At 43.3% G+C, this 21305-nt stretch overlaps 1 protein-coding gene across 2 annotated transcripts in view; it reads right to left on the reverse strand.

Annotated features, from left to right (window-relative positions):
- The window catches only part of DMRT1 (doublesex and mab-3 related transcription factor 1), a 126790-nt gene that overhangs the window by 56036 nt on the left and 49449 nt on the right, over positions 1–21305 (reverse strand). For both annotated transcript variants that reach the window (XM_002819836.6, XM_054520005.2), the window contains exon 3: positions 19559–19842. In XM_002819836.6, the coding sequence (XP_002819882.3) occupies positions 19559–19842 (284 nt within the window). The remainder of the gene's footprint in view (positions 1–19558; positions 19843–21305) is intronic.

A 21305-nucleotide genomic window follows, 5' to 3' on the forward strand; every position in this document is an offset into this window, starting at 1 on the left:
GAGAACCAGTGCTCTACAATTACCAACATATCGTCCACATACCTTAGAAGTACGAGATCCCAACAATCCCCTATATTAATTAAAACAGGCTAAATCTGACAAATAGACTGGCTAATGCTGCCAATCCCAATATATGTATTATTTGACAAAAAGATGAAGATGAACAGTAAAATTCTTTTTTTTAACTAACGCTTACTGGAAAATAAACACAATTTCAAATCCATGCGTGTGCTTACTTATTCCCTTAATTCCTTTTCCATGTTTTCCAAAAGCATGAAATAAAAAGAACTATTAGGAAATAGGAATTTAGTTATTTATACTCAAACATTCACTATCCTTAATGAATCCCCAAGATTGCTGAGCTATAAAAGAATTCCAGTAAAAGAAGAAAAAGATACAAAGGGTCAGACTCCATTTGAGGTTACTAGAATGTGAACTGATACGGTTTGGCTCTGCGTCCTCACCCAAATCTCATCTCACACCATAATCTCCACATGTCGAAGAAGGGACATGGTAGGCGGTGGTGATTGGATCATGGGGGCGGTTCCCCCAATCTGTTCTCATGATATGGAGGGAGTTCTATTGAGCTCCCTTTAAAAGTGTTTGGCAGTTTCCCCTGTTCTCTTTCTCCTCTCTCCTGCTGCCCCTTGTGAAGAAGAGAAGGTGCCTGCTTCTTCTTCGCCTTCTGCTATGATTCCAAGTTCCCTGAGGCCTCCCCAGCCATGCGGAACTGTGAGTTAATTAGACCTCTTTTTTGTTTATAAATTACCCAGTCTTGGGTAGTATCTTTATAGCAGTGTGAGAACAGACTAATACATGAACTTACTTAGGTCATCAATCACTTCAGCTACATCCACCTCAAAGAATAATCCACAAACAACCCATCCACGTGACAACTTGTTCATAAGAAAAAAAGGACAGTTCTATGTGTTTCTAAGTGCATGTGTAGCAATGTAAACAGGATGTTAAAACTGCAATTCATTGATGGGCGTGGTGGCTCACGCCTGTAGTCCAAACATTTTGGAAGGCTGAGGCGAGTGGATCACCTGAGGTCAGGAGTTCAAGACCAGCCTGACCAACATGGTGAATCCCCGTCTCTACTAAATACAAACAATTAGCTGGGTGTGGTGGCAGGTGCCTGTAATCCCAGCTACTTGGGAGGCTGAGGCAGGAGAATCGCTTGAACCCAGGAGGCAGAGGTTGCAGTGAGCTGAAATTGCACCACTGCACTCCTGCCTGGGCGACAGAGTGGGACTCCATCTAAAAAAAAACAAAAAACAAAAACAAAAACTGCAATTAACCCAGAAAAAGGCATGGCAGAATGCAATTTCAAACTAAATCACTTCCTGCTCTCTTCTAACTTTAAAAAGAAAATCACAACCCTGCTACTTCTGGCTTAAACAAAATGGGAAATTAATGAAGCCTTTGAAACTCACTTTACTTTAAACCAGTAGTTCTGAACTAGAGGCAGTCTGATCCTCCACAGGGCATCTGGCAACATCTGGAGACGCTTTTGATTGTGACAAGGGGGCAAGGAGTTGATGCTGGCATCTAGTGGTCAAGGTCAGGGATGCTGCTGACTGTCACTACAGTGTAGTGTCCTACAGTTCCCACAGGACACAGAATTAACCAATCCAAGGCCTGAACAGCGCCAAGGTGAGAAGCTCGCTTTAAACTAACCTAGCACCACCCCTGTGCTCAGTCCCTCACCTCCAGCTAGAAGAAAACAGCTAAGTGCTGCTGAGGGACAAGAGTGGCAAAGAAATTAGAGGAGCCACTCAGTTTTCCTAAAGGGATATATATTTTTCTCCTTTGTGAAATGCCTCCTTGTTTCCTCTCAAGAGTTTTTTTATTCCTTTAAACTAAGCAAATAAATAAACCAAGTAAACCCTAAAAACCCAGGATTCCAGTAAATGATGACTACTATTAATATTAGCAGTGGTCACTGGCAAGCAAGAGGCATGTTTTATATGTTATTACCCATCCAAAGTCTCTGAACCAGAGTACGACCCATGGATAAGAGCTGGCTGGCGGAGGATGCTCATGGTGTTAGTATTAACCTTGCAGGAAACCCAAGACCTTGGAGTTGTGTTTTATTAAATTGTTAAGACTATGCATCACAGTAAATCCGAGCCATAATTTCCTTTTATACATGTTAGCCACCCTATTTTATAGTAACAATAATATCTGAAAAAAAACCATAAAAATGTTTGAGTTCACTTCTTTTTAAAAAAAAAAAAAAATCCCAAATACCAGTCACTGGCTATCTAGTAACAATTTAGATGAGTGTCTGGTCTTGCATCAAAGTGAACAATCTATCCAGGTGAATGACTAAAAGGGATTTGTGAAGACCAAATTGTCATCTAGTTGTTTACTAAACATGGCTTGGCTGCATAAAACTGGAGTTGATGTAACAAAGGGGAACGATCTTTTTTTTTTTTTTTTTTTTGAATTTCTAAGTTTTTTCATTTGTTTTTGAACTTATATCAGATGATGCCTTTTTCATTAAAAATGCCTGTGCTCATATTTATTAAAAGTTTTCTTCATCAGTATTTAGGTATCTTGATTCTCCATGCTTCAAGACAAAAAAATCTTCAGCGTTAAGTTCGTATCTCTCTAGAGCTTCTTTCAGCTTCACTGGAGGTTCTAAGTAATGCTCATTTGCAGAAAGGGGAACAGTCTTAATGAGAAGAGTTATTATATAGGATAACATTCCTAATTGCAAACTGATATTTACACAAATAGTGTAATGACTCAGCCAGGCACAATGGCTCACACCTGTAAATCTCAGCACGTGGGAGGCTGAGGAGGAAGGATTAGTTGAGCCCAGGGGTTGGAGAACAGTCTGGGCAACCTGGTGAGACTCCATCTCTACAAAAAATTTAAAAAATTAGGCAGGCATGGTGGCGCACACCTGTGTTCCCAGCTACTCAGGAGGCTGATGTGGGAGGATCACTTAAGCCCAGGAGGTCAAGGCTGCAGTAAGCTGTGTTTGCCCCGCTGACTCCAACCTGGGTGACAGATTAAGACCCTGTTTCAAAAAAACGGAAACAAAAAAACTCCCTTGGTATTGATATGTGGCTTACAGTCTTTTAAATGGCAAAAGCTGTATTTGGGGTAAACCTGTGGTTTTCTGAACAGAAACCTTTTTATAAAGGTAGGACTCTTCACAGGCTGTAGAATTTTGGGTCTTCTGGTGGTGCTGGGTGTGAAGGCTGGGGTGGATTTTTACCCTCATCAAATGATGGCTTTAGTTTTAATAGATGCTTCTTTTCAAACCATCTAAATGGGATGCCTGTTCCCAAGCTCACCTAAGCACACACTGTGAACTGTCTCAGCCTACAGACTTCACCTATGCAAAGGGCTTCACCCAAAAAGCCCCATTCACCTTCTGAAATACACACCTTATTCATTTTTCAGCATTCCATATTTCACAGCTGAGAAAAAAATTTTAATATATAGGCTAAAATGATTGCTATTATGCACACATTTCAGAGATTACCAAAGCACCAGGCCAAATGCTGAGGTGTGTGACCCAAGCAGATTCCCACAGAGAAAACCCGCCCCTCCTGACTTCCTTTCCTTTTGTGTCCAGTGCTCTGAAGATGAGTCCTTTGCTCCCTTCCTCTCCTGTGCTCACCTTGCTTTCTCTTAGGTGGTCCTGCTATGGAATGCCCTCCACTCCCCTCCTAGAGGGAGGAAAGGAAAGGAGGCAGACAGAGACAGGCATTTGTGAGGACTCAGCCTTTGTAAGGGATTCCCGCAAAGGCCAAGAGGATCCTTCAACATGTGTTGGGGTGAGGGGTGGACAGGGGTGAAGGTGCTGTGCTAAGCGTGGGGCTGGGGCTGGGCATTCAGATGCTGAAGAACCCAAGAGTCCTTTTTCCAAACGAAAGCTCTTCCTCCAAATGTGCCCAGGAGAGGTGGGAGGGGAAAATGGGGGAGGAGTGGACAGGAGGACGCTCACACAACAGGGCAGAGAGAACCAGCCATTTAAGAAGTGATACATTTTAGATGTTTTAAGTTGCAAATCCCAAATTTCCCACTACACATGCAAAAACAAAAGAAAAAGTGTGGGTGGTTTTCAAAAAAAAGAACCAAAGGAAAGTTTGTATCACAGTAGCTCTAAAAATAAAAATAAACAACAGCCCTAAGATGAACCATAAAAAAATAAACAAGTCATATGGAAAAACAGAACCAAAATTGAACACGAGGATATAAAGCAAGCCCTCCCCCAATTTCCAGAAATTGTGGAGAGGGCATGGAAGAGAAATTCACATCAGTCTTTTTTAAAAAAACATTTTTAGAGACAGGGTCTCTCTGTCGCCCAGCCTGGAGTACAGTGGTGCGATCGCAGCTCACTGCAGCCTCAATCTCATGGGCTCAAGCGATCCTCTCACCTCAGGCTCCTGAGTAGCTAGAACTACAGGCACACAACACCAAGTCCAGCTAAATTTTTTATATTTTTTTGTAGAAACAGGGTCCCACTATGTTGCCCAGGGTGGTCTTGAATTCCTGGCCTCAAGTGATCCTCTCACCTTGGGCCCCCCTCCAAGAGCTAGGATTACAGGCATGAGCCACCATGCCCAGCCCACAACAATCTTGAATACCCATTAAGGATAGGAACCCCATAGGATTATCAGGATTACACTTGTATTTATTAGTGGTCCATTTTGCTTATCTTTAGCCCAGAAGCAATTCAGATGTGAGTATTTTGACATTTTACAAAGGCCAAATTATTTTTTTAACTTGTGTTGCTCAACTGTTTTCACCATCTGCCATCAGTGGTACTCATGGAACAACAGCGTACTTCTTGAGACCATGTTTTCCAAAAGGCAGAAGTGTTACCTTTTATAGGGCCCTCAAATAATTCAGTTTGCAGTCAGTGTGTGTGATATATAACACACACACACACACACACACACACACACATATATATTTTAGAGAACTGTATGGAATTGAACAGAATGCAATAGAATAGAACAGAACAGAATAAAAGAGAACAGTATATAAGAATTCACTGCATATACAATTTGGGTAAGGGGTAAGAGCTGTTCTACAAAACTTGTCATTTTGTGTATGTGTGTGTAAATATATACTGGAATGCAGTTTCTTACTGTGGGTCTCAATCTAAAATGTCTGAAAGACACCAATGTAGAAATCAGGTAAAGGGATGCAAGTACCTCTAAAAGGAGGTAAATAGTAAGAAAAAACCAAATTTTAAAAAATGTTTCCTTTTCCTAAAACCTCAAAGGGTCTTGGTGCATTTCAGGGGGTTCACAAAAGAGAGCGGGGTGGTTGGTTTGGACCAGTGTCTGGCTGGGACTAGCTCAGCGCCTTCTTCATCTTGAGAAATCTATGCAGGATTTTCCAATTCCTGGGTTGGAAACCTACATTTGTCTAGTTCACAAATCTAAAATACAGACCCTGACTTCCCAACTGAACCCATGTATACCAGGCATAAATGCAAGTACCATTTACATAAAAGCCACTAAGAAACAGAGTTTCAGTAAAATGGCTGGAGAGAAAGGAAATTAAAAAGGTTGTATTTTTTAAATTTGGTTAATAATGATCAGCATGCTCCACTCTCTCACATGTCCAGTCTCTGAAGGCATCTACAATGCTTCTTAAGACTGGGGTGTGTGTTTGTACGGATGAGGGTTGTACTGGATGATATTCTTAATGTTAATTTTCCTGAGAAAATACTGGTTACTGACGATAAGATAACCAAATTTCAGAGGAAGAAAATGAGCATCTACTGAGAAATAATATAGAGACTTGTTATCTCATGAGTCTTCATAATTTAATAATCATTGATATAGGAAGAAACTGCTCAGAGAGATCAAATAACTTGTTTCTGGTCGCAAAGGATTAAGTAGAGACAGCAAGATTCAAAGTAAATCACCTCAGACGCTTCTGAGATTTCTCTCTACTAAACCGAGGAAACTTTCTAATTTTAAATGAAGGTATCTGCTTAGTATAAAGACCTACTTTGCTGCCTTTAGCTTTTAACAACTCTTCACATTGTCTCTACTTCTGGAGCAAATAAATTTTTTTTTTGATTGTCTGAAAATGAGAAATGATGCCCACAACCACACATTCAGGAACTTTGATTTCAGAACCAGAAACATCAGAGGCATCCATATCTGTTCCCACCTTGATGGACAAACTAATTAACCTTTGCTACTCTGTTCCAACCTAGTGTTTTAGACAAAACTAGTGACCCAGAAACAATATGTTACCATCACAATCTCCAGGGCTGCGACATCAAGAGATATAGCCCTATCAGCAGTATAGGAAAATAAGCCACTTGGATTAGCTGCTCTAAGAAATATGGATTATATTCATGTCACACATGAGCTGTCAGAAACATTAGGATACTTTTAGCATAAATCAGCAGTGTGAAGGGTATCTTATGAGTACAGAACATGAGAGCCTGCCAGGAGGGCAAGGTGAGGCTGTCTGGGGCCACATTCTAACTAAGCACATGCACACACTCACATCCTTTACCAAACTGGTATTCAAGATCTGAACGTAGGCTGGTGACCTCTGATGGACACACTCAACTTGTGGGTGGCATGAAAAAGCCCTGCCCACTCTAAGACCATGAAGGGAGTCCACCTCCAACTAATTGAAATGACACAAGAATGACCAAAAGCATCACATTACCACTGTTCCCTAAAGTATATGGATTTGGAAGAGTGTCTGAGTGTGTGAGAGAGAGTGTGAGTGTGTGTGTGTGTGTGTGTGTCACAGAAGCATCTTGAGAGACAGCATGCCTAGTGATTTTCCAGAATTTCAGGGCTTTACAAGGAAAACCAAGAAATGTGCACAGCCCTGCAAGGAAGGCAGAGACACCACGGGAACAAAGGTGCCCCTCTGCAGTCAGGCAAACTCCAAACTCCAGCTTCCCCGTTTCCAGCTAGCTACTTCATCTCCCTGAGCCCCAGTTTCCTCATCCACAAAAGGAGGCTCACAGCCCTGAAAGGCTGTGTTTATGGATGAAATGGAATAGGAGACAGGAAGCGCCCAGCAGCGTGACGCTGCTCCAGGGCTGTTCTGCTTGCACCCTCCTCTCCCCCTCACGGGTCCACCTGCTTCTATCGACGGGAGAACGGGGCACCGCAATGAAAGATTCCTCTTCAGGGTTTGCAAACAAATGACTCAAACAAAAAACCTTTCCATTATACACTTTAAAGATTATTTTAAGTACATAAACTTTAGTTTGACATGTCCTGAAGTGCCACACACACACACACACACACACACACACACACACAGAGGCAAGGGAGTGAGGAGACAGAGAAATTTCCAGGCCTTCCCATTTTTTGGTTTTATACAAATACTGCAGACATAGAATTATGTCTGCCTTCCTTCTCCTAGAACTGGGACTTGCCAGAAAGAATGTTGTGAGAAGAAATGTGATAAATAAAATGTGGAGATTTTTTTCCCTGTTCCTCAGTCTATGTATGAACACCCCTTCCAGGAGGCTGTGCATCTCAATGGTGATGCCCACAGGGCCAATGCTATACCAAGGAGGGGGTGCTGAGGGCAACCCATCCTGGGTGGAGGCAGTAAGGGGGTGCACTCACTGTGGGATAACTTTTTAAAAATAAAACCCACTAAAGTCAATCTATCACCATGCACTGGAAATTCTAAACAATAGTTGTGATCAAACACTCGTCCCCACCCTGCCTCTTGGCATGCCACAGCAAGGGCTCATCTTTCCACAAGAGATCACAGTTCTCCCCAGGCTCTGATCGAAACAGGAATAAAAGAATTACATGTGTCTTTTTTTTTTTTTTTTTTTTGAGACAGAGTTTCGTTCTTGTTGCCCAGGCTGGAGTGTAGTGGCGCAATCTCGGCTCACTGCAACCTACGCCTCCCTGGTCCAAGCGATTCTCCTGCCTCAGCCTCTTGAGTAGCTCGGATTATAGGCACCTGCCTCCACGCCCAGCTAATTTCGTATTTTTAGTAGAGACAGGGTTTCTCCATGTTGCTGAGATTGGTCTCAAACTCCTGACTTCAGGTGATCCGCCCACCTCGGCCTCCCAAAGTGCTGGGATTACAGGCGTGAGCCACAGCGCCCGGCCACATGGGTCTTTTGAGTTTTCTTTCTCATCCATTCCACCATGAGTCAGTACTTGAGAGTCTCTAGCAGAGTGCCAGGCACAGAGCAGCCACTCAATAAAAACAATCAACAAATGCATAAAGGAGTCTCTTATGCATACTCTGTAATACAGTGGATATTTTTGGCAACTCTAGTCTTTTTTTCTATCCTATTTCTATTATGGTATTGAAAAAACAGGGCAAACCTGTCTGTTACGCATTCCCTTGATTTTCATCTTTATTCAAATGATGAGGAACACTTAAGAGACCACAGAAATATAGACTCCTAAGAAATCTGAGAATCACTTATACATGTAATTAAACATTCTGAAAAGCAACTAATTTTATATCATATTCATGTCTACTTAACAGGAAAAAAAGTAAGCTAAAAGGGCAAACATAAATGGATAAGATTTTGGCCACCAGCCAAACCAAATCAAATCTGAAAGCTTTCAAAAACTGTGATCTAATTATCTAAATTTCAAGCCAATTACAGAAGCCCCAAATGACTATATTATTTACTAACCTAATGCTATTGTGTCAGATAATAGGTAATGTAACAACCTCACAAGACTAATAATATGCTTCTGTCTCTGATTCAATTGTGAAGTAGTCCCTGGAGTACATCAGCACTTTACAGGGGATTTCTTACTCAGCCCAGATCAAACTGAAGTCATCTAACAATGGAAATGAATCTGCAGGACAGCCCAGGACTTACACAAGTCTTCCAAAGGTTGCTGAAAAACCTAAGGTTTCACTCTATCTGGCCTTCCTGGGATGCTACTGGACCACTTCAACCAGACTGAGAACACAATCCCTTAGGATGCCCAGGTCCGCACTCCTTCTAGATATTCTCTGAGTCAGAGCTGCCTGTTCTCCAGGGCCCCAGGTATCTAGAGGCCAGTTCTAGTTTCTTCTGGAATCTACATATTTTTAACCAAAACACACTCCAAAAATGTCTCTCCTGTGCACTACACTGTAGCTAAGGGATATTCCTAAACCCAACCTCTCACCATCTGTCTGGGCTCAGCATCTAAACTTCCCACCATCACCCTCCCTGAGCTTTGGCTCTAGACAAAGAGCCACTGGGAAAATTGTCATCGCAGGCACCAGTTCTTACAAACATCTACCCTTGCTGCAGGATCAAAAGCATGCAAGTCATTAAGCTTTCATCATCTGTGAAACAAAACAGCAATTCCTTCAAGGAAAGGTGTAATAAAAACCAGATGATGACTGTCACGATCATCACTTGTCATCAGCTAAAACGAGACAAAATAGGAACTCCTTGGTGAAAGTGCAGGTAGGTGAGGTGATCACCTAGAAACAGAAAGCCAGGACTGCATTCACCCAGGCTTAATGCTTCAGAGGAGTAATGCGGGGGGCGGGGCAAGGACTCTCACTGCTCCTTACAGGGCCAGCTGGAGAAAGAAAGCTTTGCTCCCTGCAGGAGTAAGACTATGTTGTAAAGACCCAAGAGAATTGGGTCCACTATTTCTCCTTAAAAGAGAGGAATCTAATGAGGAATTATGTTTCAGAAGAAAACATCATAGGCATGGCTAAGACTTGACAAGCCATTTAAGGCAAAGTTTATAGTAATGGTAATGTGACCCCCAAACTCAGGGAACCTGACACCTTTGATTCCACTGGCTTTAAACTTTCTAGGGTCTATCATGACTTTGGAGTTGCATTTCCTTAAACAGAAGAGTCTCCAAAACTTGCCTACTGACCTAGTAGGCCCAATCATTACATCCTCACTGTGTACCTGACGGCAGAACCTCCTTGGGGTTCCTGTGAATGAATTCCTCAAAATGCTAGACTAGCATGAGGGTGTTCCCATGGCTGTCACAAAAAGGAGGGGAAAGCTGGGCGCGGTGGCTCACACCTGTAATCCCAGCACTTTGGGAAGCTGAGGTGGGCAGATCACTTGAGGTGAGGAGTTCGAGACCAGCCTGGCCAACATGGCGAAACCCTGTCTCTACTAAAAATATAAAAATTAGCTGGGTATGGTGGCATGTGCCCGTAGTCCCAGCTACTCAGGAGGCTGAGGCAGGAGAATCGCTTGAACCTGGGAGGCAGAGGTTGCAGTGAGCCGAGACTGCATTGGTGCACTCCAGCCTGGGCAAGAGAGCAAGACTCCATCTAAAAAAAAAAAAAAAAAAATGTGGTGGGAGGAGAAGCACCCTGCAGGTCAAGAGGTAAGCACAAATGTAAGTCCACATAATTGCTAAAGGGAGCACACTGAAGCCCCTAAAGAACTTCACTGTTGTCACAAGGACACACAGAGTACAGCAGGGGTCTTAAAAAAAAGGTAGGGGAAGAGGGGGTGCAGGAAGAAGGCGAGAGACAATGGGTATCAACTTTTTATATTGCTGAATAAGAGCATTAACAAAAAAAAAAATCCCACCATCTAATAGAGTCATCACTTTATGTTTTAAAATGTTGAAAAGTGGCTGGCGCGGTGGCTCACGCCTGTAATCCCAGCACTTTGGGAGGCTGAGGGGGGTGGATCACCTGAGGTCAGGAGTTTGAGACCAGCCTGGCCAACATGGCAAAACCCCATCTCTACTAAAAATACAAAAGTCAACCGGGCATGGTGGTGCATGCCTGTAATCCCACCTACTCAAGAGGCTGAGGCAGGAGAATTGCTTGAACCCAGGAGGCAGAGGTTGCAGTGAGCCGAGGTTACGCCACTGCACTCCAGCTTTGGCGACAGAGTGAGACTCTGTCAAAAAAAAAAAAAAAAAAAAAAAAAAAGTTGAAAAGCTACAGCCTCAATAAAAACAATTTCTTGAATTGAATAATTTGGCCTTAAGAAAAACTCACTTGTCCTTATTTTCCTCATTTCTCTGTAAACCAGCACTGGTAACATCCTGCATATACAATAGTGAACCACTAGAAACATTCCCAGTAAAATAAGGAACAAGACAATGACACCTGCACCCACCATCATTGTCTAAACTGAACAATGCACTAAGAACATGAATTAGAACTGGAGGAATTTAAAGAGAAGTAAAAATGTCAGAAACAATGTTTCTGTTGAACGAATGCTTACCTAGAAACTCCAAAATAAGCAACTATAAAATTATTAGAATTACAGAGTTCATACAAGTGGCCAAATACAAAATAAATACCACATCATAGCAACCGAACATGTATAAAAGAAATGTTTTCAGTCATCAACAAGAATTTATGTCTTTATAATCCCCTTGAAAAAACAAATTATGGTTGTTAGCCTAAGAGCCCACAGCAAATACCTATTTTCAATCTCCTTTCCTGAGGAAAAAAATTACTTTAAATATTTCCAACTGAATATGTCTTTATGAATTCCTTTTATGCCTGCTTGCAAACCTTGTCAATTTTTCTTTCCAGAAGAAAAAGCCAGTCAATGTGGGCCTACCAGTAGAGAGTGGCCAATAACCAGCTGTCTGTGAAAAGGGACACTAGGGCCCAGTGCAGTGGCTCACGCCTGTAATCCCAGCACTTTTGGAGGCTGAGGTGGGTGGATCACAAGGTCAGGAGTTCACGACCAGCCTGACCAACATGGTGAAACCCCATCTCTACTAAAAATACAAAAATTAGCTGGGCGTGGTGGTGCACGCCTGTAATCCCAGCTACTCAGGAGGCTGAGGCAGGAGAACCGCTTGAACTAGGGAGGAGGTTGCAGTGGGCTGAGATCGCACCACTGCACTCTAGCCTGGGCAACAGAGCGAGACTCTGTCTCAAAAAAAAAAAAAGGGCTAGTTTCACCTGCTGATGGTGTGGGCCATGGGGGTGAGAGGGCAGCCTTGGAGTGAGATGGTTATCTTGTGGATAACAAAACTGTGAAGGGCTCCTGGCCAAGGGTGAGAGGGCCCAGGGCAGGTTCATAAGGCAAGTCACTCCCGCTTTCTCCATCCGGAACTTCCCAGGAGTTTCCAGTGACCAGAGCACATCATCCTGGGAAACCTGACTGTGGAGCTCAGTGGCAAAAAAAAAAAAAACAAAACTCATGTGAAGTCTCCTACTATGTCTTAAACTTGGTCAGGCAGCCGGGCGCGGTGGCTACCGCCTATAATCCCAGCACTTTGGGAAGCCAAGGCAGGCGGATCACCTGAGGTCAGGAGCTCAAGACCAGCCTGGCCAACATGGTGAAACCCTGTCTCTACCAAACATACAAAAATTAGCCAGGCATGGTGGCAGAGGCCTGTAATCCCAGCTACTTGGAAGGCTGAGGCAGGAAAATTGTTTGAACCCAGGAGGTGGAGGTTGTAGTGAGCGGAGACCACGCCACTGCACTCTAGCCTGGGCAACAGAGTGAGACTCCGTCTCACAATTAAAAAAAAAAAAAAAAAAAAAAAAAAATTGGTCAGGCGTGGCGGCTCATGCCTGCAATCCCAGCACTGTGGGAGGCCAGGGCAGGCAGATCACTTGAGCGCCCAGGAGTCTGAGACCAGCCCCTGGTGAACATGGTGAAACCCCATCTCTACAAAAAGTACAGAAATTAGCCGGGTGTGGTGGTACAGGCCTGTAGTCTCAGCTACTGAGGGGGCTGAGGTAGGAGGATCGCTTAAGTCCAGGAGGTGGAGGCTACAGTGAACTGAGATTATGCTACTGCACTCTGGCCTGGGTGAGAGAGCAAGATCCTGTCTCAGTTAAAAAATAATAATAATAATAATAATAAACTGAAGTAGAGCTAGGCACAGCAGCTCAAGCCTGTAATCCAAGCGCTTCTAGAGGCTGAGGCAGGAGGATCACTTGAGCCAAAAGTTTAAGACCAGCCTCGGCACCATACTGAGACCCCTATCTCTACAAAAAAAGTTTTTTAATTAGCCAGGTGTGGCATGGTGGCACACACCTGTAGTCCCAGCTACTCGTGAGACTGAGATGGGAGGATCACTCGAACCCAGGAGTTGGAGGCTGCAGTGAGCTATGATTGCACTACTGCACTCCAGCCTGGGTAACAGAGCAAGACGCTGTCTCAAAAAAAAAAAAAAAAATTAAGTAGATTTTGCATTCTGCTGTCTTCTCCCTATTATGTCTTTGTTTTTTTTTTTTTCAATTTAAGAATATTTTTAAATCATATTTGTTCATTATAACCGCTCCTCAGAGCCAGGTTTCCGCCTTGTCTTCCCATGGCCCCACCCTCACTGCTCCCTCCTACAGCACAAATATGGCACAGCTGCAGAGAGTGCTCTGGCCGCCCCCGCACAGCAGATGCTTTGGAAAGTGACTTGTTTTGACCATTCTTTCAAGCTAACAAACAGGTTGTCCTGATGCTGAGCCACACTTAAAAAACAACAAAAAATAAGGAGAGCCTGTCTGGCTGCTCCTTATGGCGGACAAGCAGTGAAAAGGTACTGGCTTTTCTGAGTGCCCTGCCCAACACTTCCACCCTCAGCAAGCAGAAGGTGCTGGAGTACCAGTCCAGGAACACTCACAAGGGGGCACTTTTTTCTGTGCTTCAAGCCCCAGATGCCAGAATGCGGTTTCCTTCCTACCTGTAATCTCAGTTTCAAATACAGAACGGTTTAGGTGATCCCCAACTACAGGGATCAAGTAACAGCAGCCTTCTCCCAAGACTCACTTTTCCCAATTTTTGTGTTTTGTTCAGTGGTAGATCCCCAGCACATAGTAGGCTCTCGAAGCATGTTAAGACATGAATGCATTCCTGCGAGGTGACTTATTGTTAATGGACAACCATAAAACACTTCAGAGGAAACCACATAACCACCAGAAAGAATGAAATCACTGCCAGTGCTGCCATTAGGCCACACCCTAAACGTGGGTGGAATGTAAGTCTACACATCTGGTGGCAGAAGCTTTGGAAAAGCAGTCAAGAGGGCGCCTGCCATAGGGCCTGAAAGGAGATCCGAGGCATAGCTCAGAGTCCTCCCATATTTATTTCTGCTCACTTGATATGCACCTCTCCCTTGTCAACCTGGTACAACATGTTTATTTAAGAGATAATGTTGCCGTGGAGGAGTGCACAAGGCAATAAACAGCTTTTGCAGGCAATTAAATGCAGAAGTGAAATTGAGCTGCTGGTCAGCGGAACCAGCCATTCATCGTGAGTTTGTTCCAGTGTCACAAATGTTATTCCTGTTTCACAACAGGACAGGAATCTATGATTGGGCCACAAATCTCCTACACAGGCTGAGGCAGACCAGAAGCAATTAAAAGCAGCTCTCAGCAGGCAGGGCATTTACACAAAAGAGCCTTAAGATTCTGGAATGCCGAGTTAGGAGACTGCTCTATTTTTTAAGTAGGTTTGGCACTTAGTAGGTGCTCAGTAATTATTTGTGGCTTGCTTGTTTTTATAGGGAGGCTTGCAGGAAGTCTCAACTGTACAATAAAAATTTGAAACCCTTTCTACTCATCTCTAAGAATTCCTTCTAGCTTTAAAAAGTTATGACGATCTCCACTAGAGTCAGCTTTTTTTTTCTAGGAATCAAAAAGGAGTTATTGGTTTTAATATAAATTGTTTTCTTGTTTCTTTTTTAAAATGTTGATTTTTTTTGAAGAAAGATTTGAATCTTTCTTGATTCTGATATAAATCAGAAAGGAGTTATCCTACAGGATACAAAAATCAACATACAAAAATTAGCATTTCTATATATGACTAGTGAACCATCTGAAAAAGAAATCAAGAAAACAATCCCATTTACAATAGTTAAAAAAATACATGTAATCAAAGAGGTGAAAGATTTCTATACTGAAAACTATAAAACACTGATGAGAGAAACCGAAGACAGACAAATGAAAAGATATTCCATGTTCATGGGCTGTAAGAATTAATATGGCTAAAATGTCCACACTACCCAAATTTTTATCACAATCTAAAAAGAAAAAGAGATTTTACATCCTACTAGGCAGGATAGCTAATAAAAAGATAACTCCATCTGGTGAAGTTAGGAGGAGAGTCCGGCCTTAGCAACACAGTCAAGAAAGTAGTTGAAGACCCAGCCTCAGATTCTGGCCCTCAAGGTTGAGCCATTTTCACACCAAGAAAATCAGTCAGGAGAGAACAGCACAGGTGCTCTCCAAGTGCAGCGGTGGGGCACCTTCTACAAAGAAGACAGAAAAGCAGGGCAGCAACCAAAGAAGAGCCCCCGACTCTGCCCTCTCCTAGGAAGCTGCCACCAAGAGGGGCAAGGCATTGTCCAAAGAGCAGAGTGAGAGAGCCTTCCAGGAACAGCAGAAAAAGCGAAGTGAGGAAAAGACTGCCATCCGGATCTCTGTTGCTGACACTTCTGCTACCTCTCTGGGCCGGGCACGGTGACTCATGCCTGTAATCCCAGCACTTTGGGAGGCCGAGTGGGCGGATCACTTGAGGCCAGGAGTTCGAGACCAGCCTGGACAACATGGTGAAACCCCATGTCCACTAAAAATACAAAAATTAGCCGGGTGTGGTGGCACATGCCTGTAATCCCAGCTACTTGGGAGGCTGAGGCACAGGAATCACTTGAACCTGGGAGGTGGAGGTTGCAGTAAGCCAAGATCACGCCACTGCACGCCAGCCTGAATGACAGAGTGAGGCCCTGTCTCAAAAAAAGAAAAACAACAACAACAAAAGGAAAAAGAAAAACGACTCTGGTTAAAAAGTGAGCCATCCAGTTTCTCTCCCTTCAACATTAGCTAAAGGTATTATTTGTAGATTTTTACTATTTAATTTTAATACTTCTTTATAACATCTATGTCTTAACACATTTTGCACCATTATAATTTTTACCCATGCTTTATGTTTTCTATTTCCTAAGGGGATCAAATTCTTCCCCAACGATATAGAAATCAATCCATACACATTCATACTTGGTCCATATTCACATGTCAGTCTTTTAATAATAATTAACATATGTATTTTTATACCCTATCTTGCTACAAAGGGGATCTGAGGTAGCTAACGAAAATACATATGAACAAACAGTGAAGAACTCAACAGATTTTTTAGGCTGGGCGCGGTGGCTCTCAGGAGACAGTTATAATGAACAAATATGATTTTAAAACATTCTTAAATTGAAAAAAACCAACAACGACATAATAGGGAGAAAATAGTAGAATGCAAAATCTACTTAATTTTTTTTTTTTTTTGGAGACAGTGTCTTGCTCTGTTACCCAGGCTGGAGTCCAGTAGTGTAATCATAGCTCACTGCAGCCTCCAACTCCCGGGCTCCCATCTCAGTCTCAGTTCCATAAATCATTATATTTCCTTTATATACCTCTCAATTCCAATGTCAATGTGCTTTAAAAGCTCCCTTCAAAAATAGTATGATTCCCTCATGCCTGTAATCTCAGCACTTTGGGAGCCCGAGGCTGGTGGATCATGAGGTCAGGAGATTGAGACCATCCTGCCTAACGTGGTGAAACCCCATCTCTACTAAAAATACAGAAAAAAAAATAGCCACACGTGATGGCACGTGCCTGTAGTCCCAGCTACTCAGGAGGCTGAGGCAGGAGAATCGCTTGAACCCAGGAGGCAGAGATTGCAGTGAGCCGAGATGGCACCACTGCACCCCAGCCTGGGCAGCAGAGCGAGAATCTGTCTCAAAAAATAATAATAATAATAATAATAATGATTCCAAAAATAAAACGTATGGAGAACTTAAGAAAATTTGTAGTTCAGGGGATTAAAATTTACATTTTAATATGCCCAAGAAGTCAGATCCCTGAGGATAGCAAAAGAACCTAAAAGTGGAATGACTTCAATTTTATCAACCAAATGACTTCAATTTTAACAACATTTTAATACCTAAAAAAGGCAGAGGCAAAATGGAACAGAATGGGTCAGAGGAAAATTTCAATTCACATTTTCTGGAAGTGGGCTTAGAAAAGTCAATTCTTTTTTTCTTTTGAGATAGAGTCTCACTCTGTCACCCAGGCTGGAGTACAATGGCGCAATCTCTGCTCACTGCAACCTCCGCCTCCCGGGTTCAGGCGATTCTCCTGCCTCAGCCTTCTGGGTAGCTGGAACTACAGGCGTGCGCCACCACGCCCAGCTAATTTTTGTATTTTTAGTAGAGACAGGGTTTCACCATGATGGCCAGGCAGGTCTTGAACTCCTGACCTCGTGATCCGCCCGCCTCGGCCTCCCAAAGTGCTAGGATTACAGGCATGAGCCACCGCGCCTGGCCTAAATAATTCTTAAAAAGTCAAACTCACAGAATCAGAGAACAGTGGTTGCCAGGAGCTCGAGGTAGAGGAAATAAAGAGATGTTGGATTAGCCAGGAGTGGTGGTGCGTGCCTATAATCCCAGCTACTCAGGAGGCTGAGGCAGGAGAATCACTTGAACCCAGGAGGTGGAGGTTGCAGTGAGCCAAGATCGCACCAGCCTGGGCGACAGAGTGAGACTCCGTCTCAGAAAAAAAAAAAAAGAAAAGACAAGAAAAAAAAATCTCAGTTTAAAATGTTCTTACCCCTTCAACAGAACCAAGATACTAATGGTTGACAAACATCTACTGGTCAAATCAAAGCATTTATAAACAACAAGGGAAATAAAATTCATTGAGCTGGAAAAAAAAAAAGATGTTGGGCAAAGGGTAAAAAGTTTCAGTTATGGCTGGGAGTGGTGGCTCATGCCTGTAATCCCAGCACTTTGGGAGGCTGAGGTGGGCCAATCACAAGGTCAAGAGATACAGACCATCCTGGCCACCATGGTGAAACTCTGTCTCTACTAAAAATACAAAAATTAGCTGGGCATGGTGGCGCGTGCCTGTAGTCCCAGCTACTCGGGAGGCTGAGGCAGGAGAATCACTTGAACCCGGGAGGCAGAGGTTGCAGTGAGCCGAGATCGCGCCACTGTACTCCAGCTGGGTGACAGAGCGAGACTCCCTCTCAAAAAAAAAAAAAAAAAAAAAAAAAAAAAGTTTCAGTTATAAGATGAGTAAATTCTGGGAATCTAACATACAGCATGGTGACTGTACTTAATAATATACTGTACACCTGAAAAATGCTAATAGAGTAGACCTTAAGTGTTATCACCACACACATAAAAATGGTAACTATGTGAGGTGATTAATGTGTTTGTTAATTAGCTTAATTGTGGCAATCATTGTGCAAGGTATACATATATCAAATCATCACATTGTACATCTTAAATGTATACAACTTTTTTTACCCATGATACCTCAATAAAGCTGGGAAAGCGAAAACGAGGGTCAAACACTTGCACTGAACTCCCAAATATATATGTGGCATTGCGTTGAATCAAATCCCCACTGAGAAAGCCTGAGCATGGCAAATGCATCCAGAATGAGAAACGTTCTTGCAGAATCCTAATGTCTTTCACTTGGAAGGGGGCTTGAGGTGTTGAGTCTAACTTTTCACCTACATATTCCCACAACATACCTCTATACAAGGTAATCCAGCCTCTGAATGCTTTTGATGCCCTGAATCTGCTGCTAACAAACGGGCATGATGAAAATGGTTGCAACTGAGGAAGCAGAACAGCCCTAGATAAACGCTCCCTTCTCTGATAAAGTAAAATGCTTTGTTTTACTCCAAATATCAAATGCTCTTGATTGCATGCTATTTTAAAAATACATACTTGGGGCCGGACACGGTGGCTCATGCCTGTTATCCCAGCACTTTGGGAGGCCGAGGTGGGCAGATCACCTGAGGTCAGGAGTTCAAGACCAGCCTGGTCAACATGGTGAAACCCCATCTCTACTAAAAATACAAAAATTAGCCGGGTGGGGTGGTGGGCGCCTGTAATCCCAGCTCCTTGACAGGCTGAGGTGGAAAGAATCACTTGAACCCAGGAGGCAGAAGTTGCAGTGAGCTGATCCTACCACTGCACTCCAGCCTGGGCAACAGAGCGAGACTCTGTCTCAAAAACCAAACCAAAACAAACAAACAAAAAAAAAACAAACACACTTGGAGAATGAAAGACTGACCTCTATTCCTAGCGAAAAATGCACCCAGGTTGGGTCCAGCTCAACAGTGACCTAATTCCTTTTCTTACCTTTCTTCCATGCAGATTATGACCTGTTTCCTTCCCAAGGTGCAAATTCATCATGCAGATTACTGCCACCCAGAAGGCTTTACTAACCAGCATTTTCTAAGGTGCCCAACGAAACTGGTGGACAAAGCTGGAGGAGGTGGTACCTCATTCAGTACTTGTGATCTGCCTGTGCCCAACTGGTTATTTACGCAACATTCAAAAAATGAGAAAAGTAAAATTTGAAAAAGAAAACAAGTTTGTACATTATTTCTTTCCAATTCCTTGCAGCCAACCTTTGGAGGCTAAAGGGCATTATTGACAGAGTAAAAAATTCCTTACACGTTTTGCATATTGTGCCCACATGTGTGCAAAATGGCACACACACATATGTGTATGTGTGTACCTGTGTGCGTCACCTGTGAGTGCCTCTGTGTGCACAAGTGCGTGTGTGCCTCTGTGTGTATATGCATGTGTGTGCACATGCATGTGGCTTTCACACATCCAGTTCACTCTCTGGGTAATTAATATCATACCTGCCACTGGTTTCCTGTCTGACCAGGCACGTAAGGTCCGGGGAGGCCCCGAAGGCTGTTCTTCACAGGTGATCCCCCGAGGGGATTTCCCACCTCCCCAGAAGCAGAATCAGCAGCCAAGGCCATGGAGTACTGCGGGCAGTTGTATAGATTGTTGTAGTAAGGAAACAGAGACGGCTGGTAGAAGCTGCTGTAGTAGGTGGAGTCTGAAACCAGGTCAGGTGTGTTCTCCACGTGCCCTCTGCTGGTGACAGCAGGAATATCCTGGATGACCATACGTCCCTCTAAATTGGAAGAAAAAAGAAAAAGACAACATGGTATTAATGTGAGTCCACGAAACTTTACTTCTAAACCTTCCTACTCAAGACCTGGGAGCAAGGTACCTGAATATGCAGAGGACAAAACCATCTGTTGCTTCTCTTATAGCCAAAATAAGGGAGGGTTTCTAAGGTTCGCTTCACTCTGGTGGCACAACCGAAAGACTCAGCTGATTGTTTTTACTGAGAGTATCGAAACCATTTTAGAGGTGATTTTAATTATATAAAGCCCAACAGCATAACTTCTATCCAGAAATTCCTATCCTAATGTCAAGAAACTGAAGATCAAATCTAGTTGACCTGATTGCGCATTCTTAAAACAAAATTAATTGTAGCCACATAGATACGTCAGAAAGTCAAAACAAGTGGTCAAGAGTTTAGGTGAATTTAGGTGAACACTTGTTTCCTCAACTTCCTTCCACAGCTGATCACGTATCTTCAGAAATCTGGCCAAAGGTACAGACCAGGGGCAAACTTCTAGTGTAAGAGGTCAGTAACTATTTCAGGTTTTGTCAACTATTCAGTCACTGCTGCAGCATGCTTGTGTTGCAACGAAACTTTATTTATAAAAACAGGCAGTGGGCTGATCTAACCCAAAGACTAGTTTGCCAACCTCTGGCACAGACATTAAACTGTTTATTGTCAATTCCAATAAATGAATTCCTAAGTTATCCATCCAATGGACATTTATTAAACAACGTTCTAAGAGCCAGTCCGGGTGCCTGAAACGTCTGCCAGGCTGCCGTGCCCACAGGGAGTCTATGGTCTAGGACAGAAGATGTGAAGGGATTACAAATACCACCACCTACCATCATACAGGAAGACCCATAAACTTTCACGGGAAGTCAGAGGAAACAGAGATGGCTTGTAGCCTAGTTAGGAATTCATGGACAAAACTGCACCTGAGTTGCACTTAAAAAAAGAAGCAGGACACAGGTGAAAAATGAGAAAAGGAGAGGAAGGAGAAAGGAGCAGCAAGGACAAAGGAGTGGAAGCAGGAAAGTGGGGGTAGAGTTTGGAATGATGGGCAGGGCAGGGAGGCTGAGGAACTGGATGAGAAAAGGGAAGGAGACATCTAGTATGAAAGATGGACTAGGGCAAGGTGAGGCGGGCCTCAGTCCAGCTCTACTGACTCCGGGATGTAATGGGAACCACTGAGTTCTGAGCAAGGAGGTTACACCGTCAGAGCTGTGCTTGGAGGAGATTTATCTAAGGGCAATTGCTTAGGGCAAGTGAAGGAGAGAGAGATCAGAGGCAGAAAGACCTGCTAGGGAACCACCAAAGTGAGTTCAGGGACAGACCAGACCTCTAAGGCCTGCAAATGTAAGAGAAGAGCCTGTTCCAGGGACATGTAGGGGATGAAACGCAACAGAACTGGAGGGCTGAGGGGCTGCCAGGAATTAAGATGCAGCGGAGGCAGAGAGCAGGTG

Source organism: Pongo abelii, chromosome 13 (assembly GCF_028885655.2).
Source record: "Pongo abelii isolate AG06213 chromosome 13, NHGRI_mPonAbe1-v2.0_pri, whole genome shotgun sequence".
Classification (NCBI taxonomy): Eukaryota; Metazoa; Chordata; class Mammalia; order Primates; family Hominidae; genus Pongo; species Pongo abelii.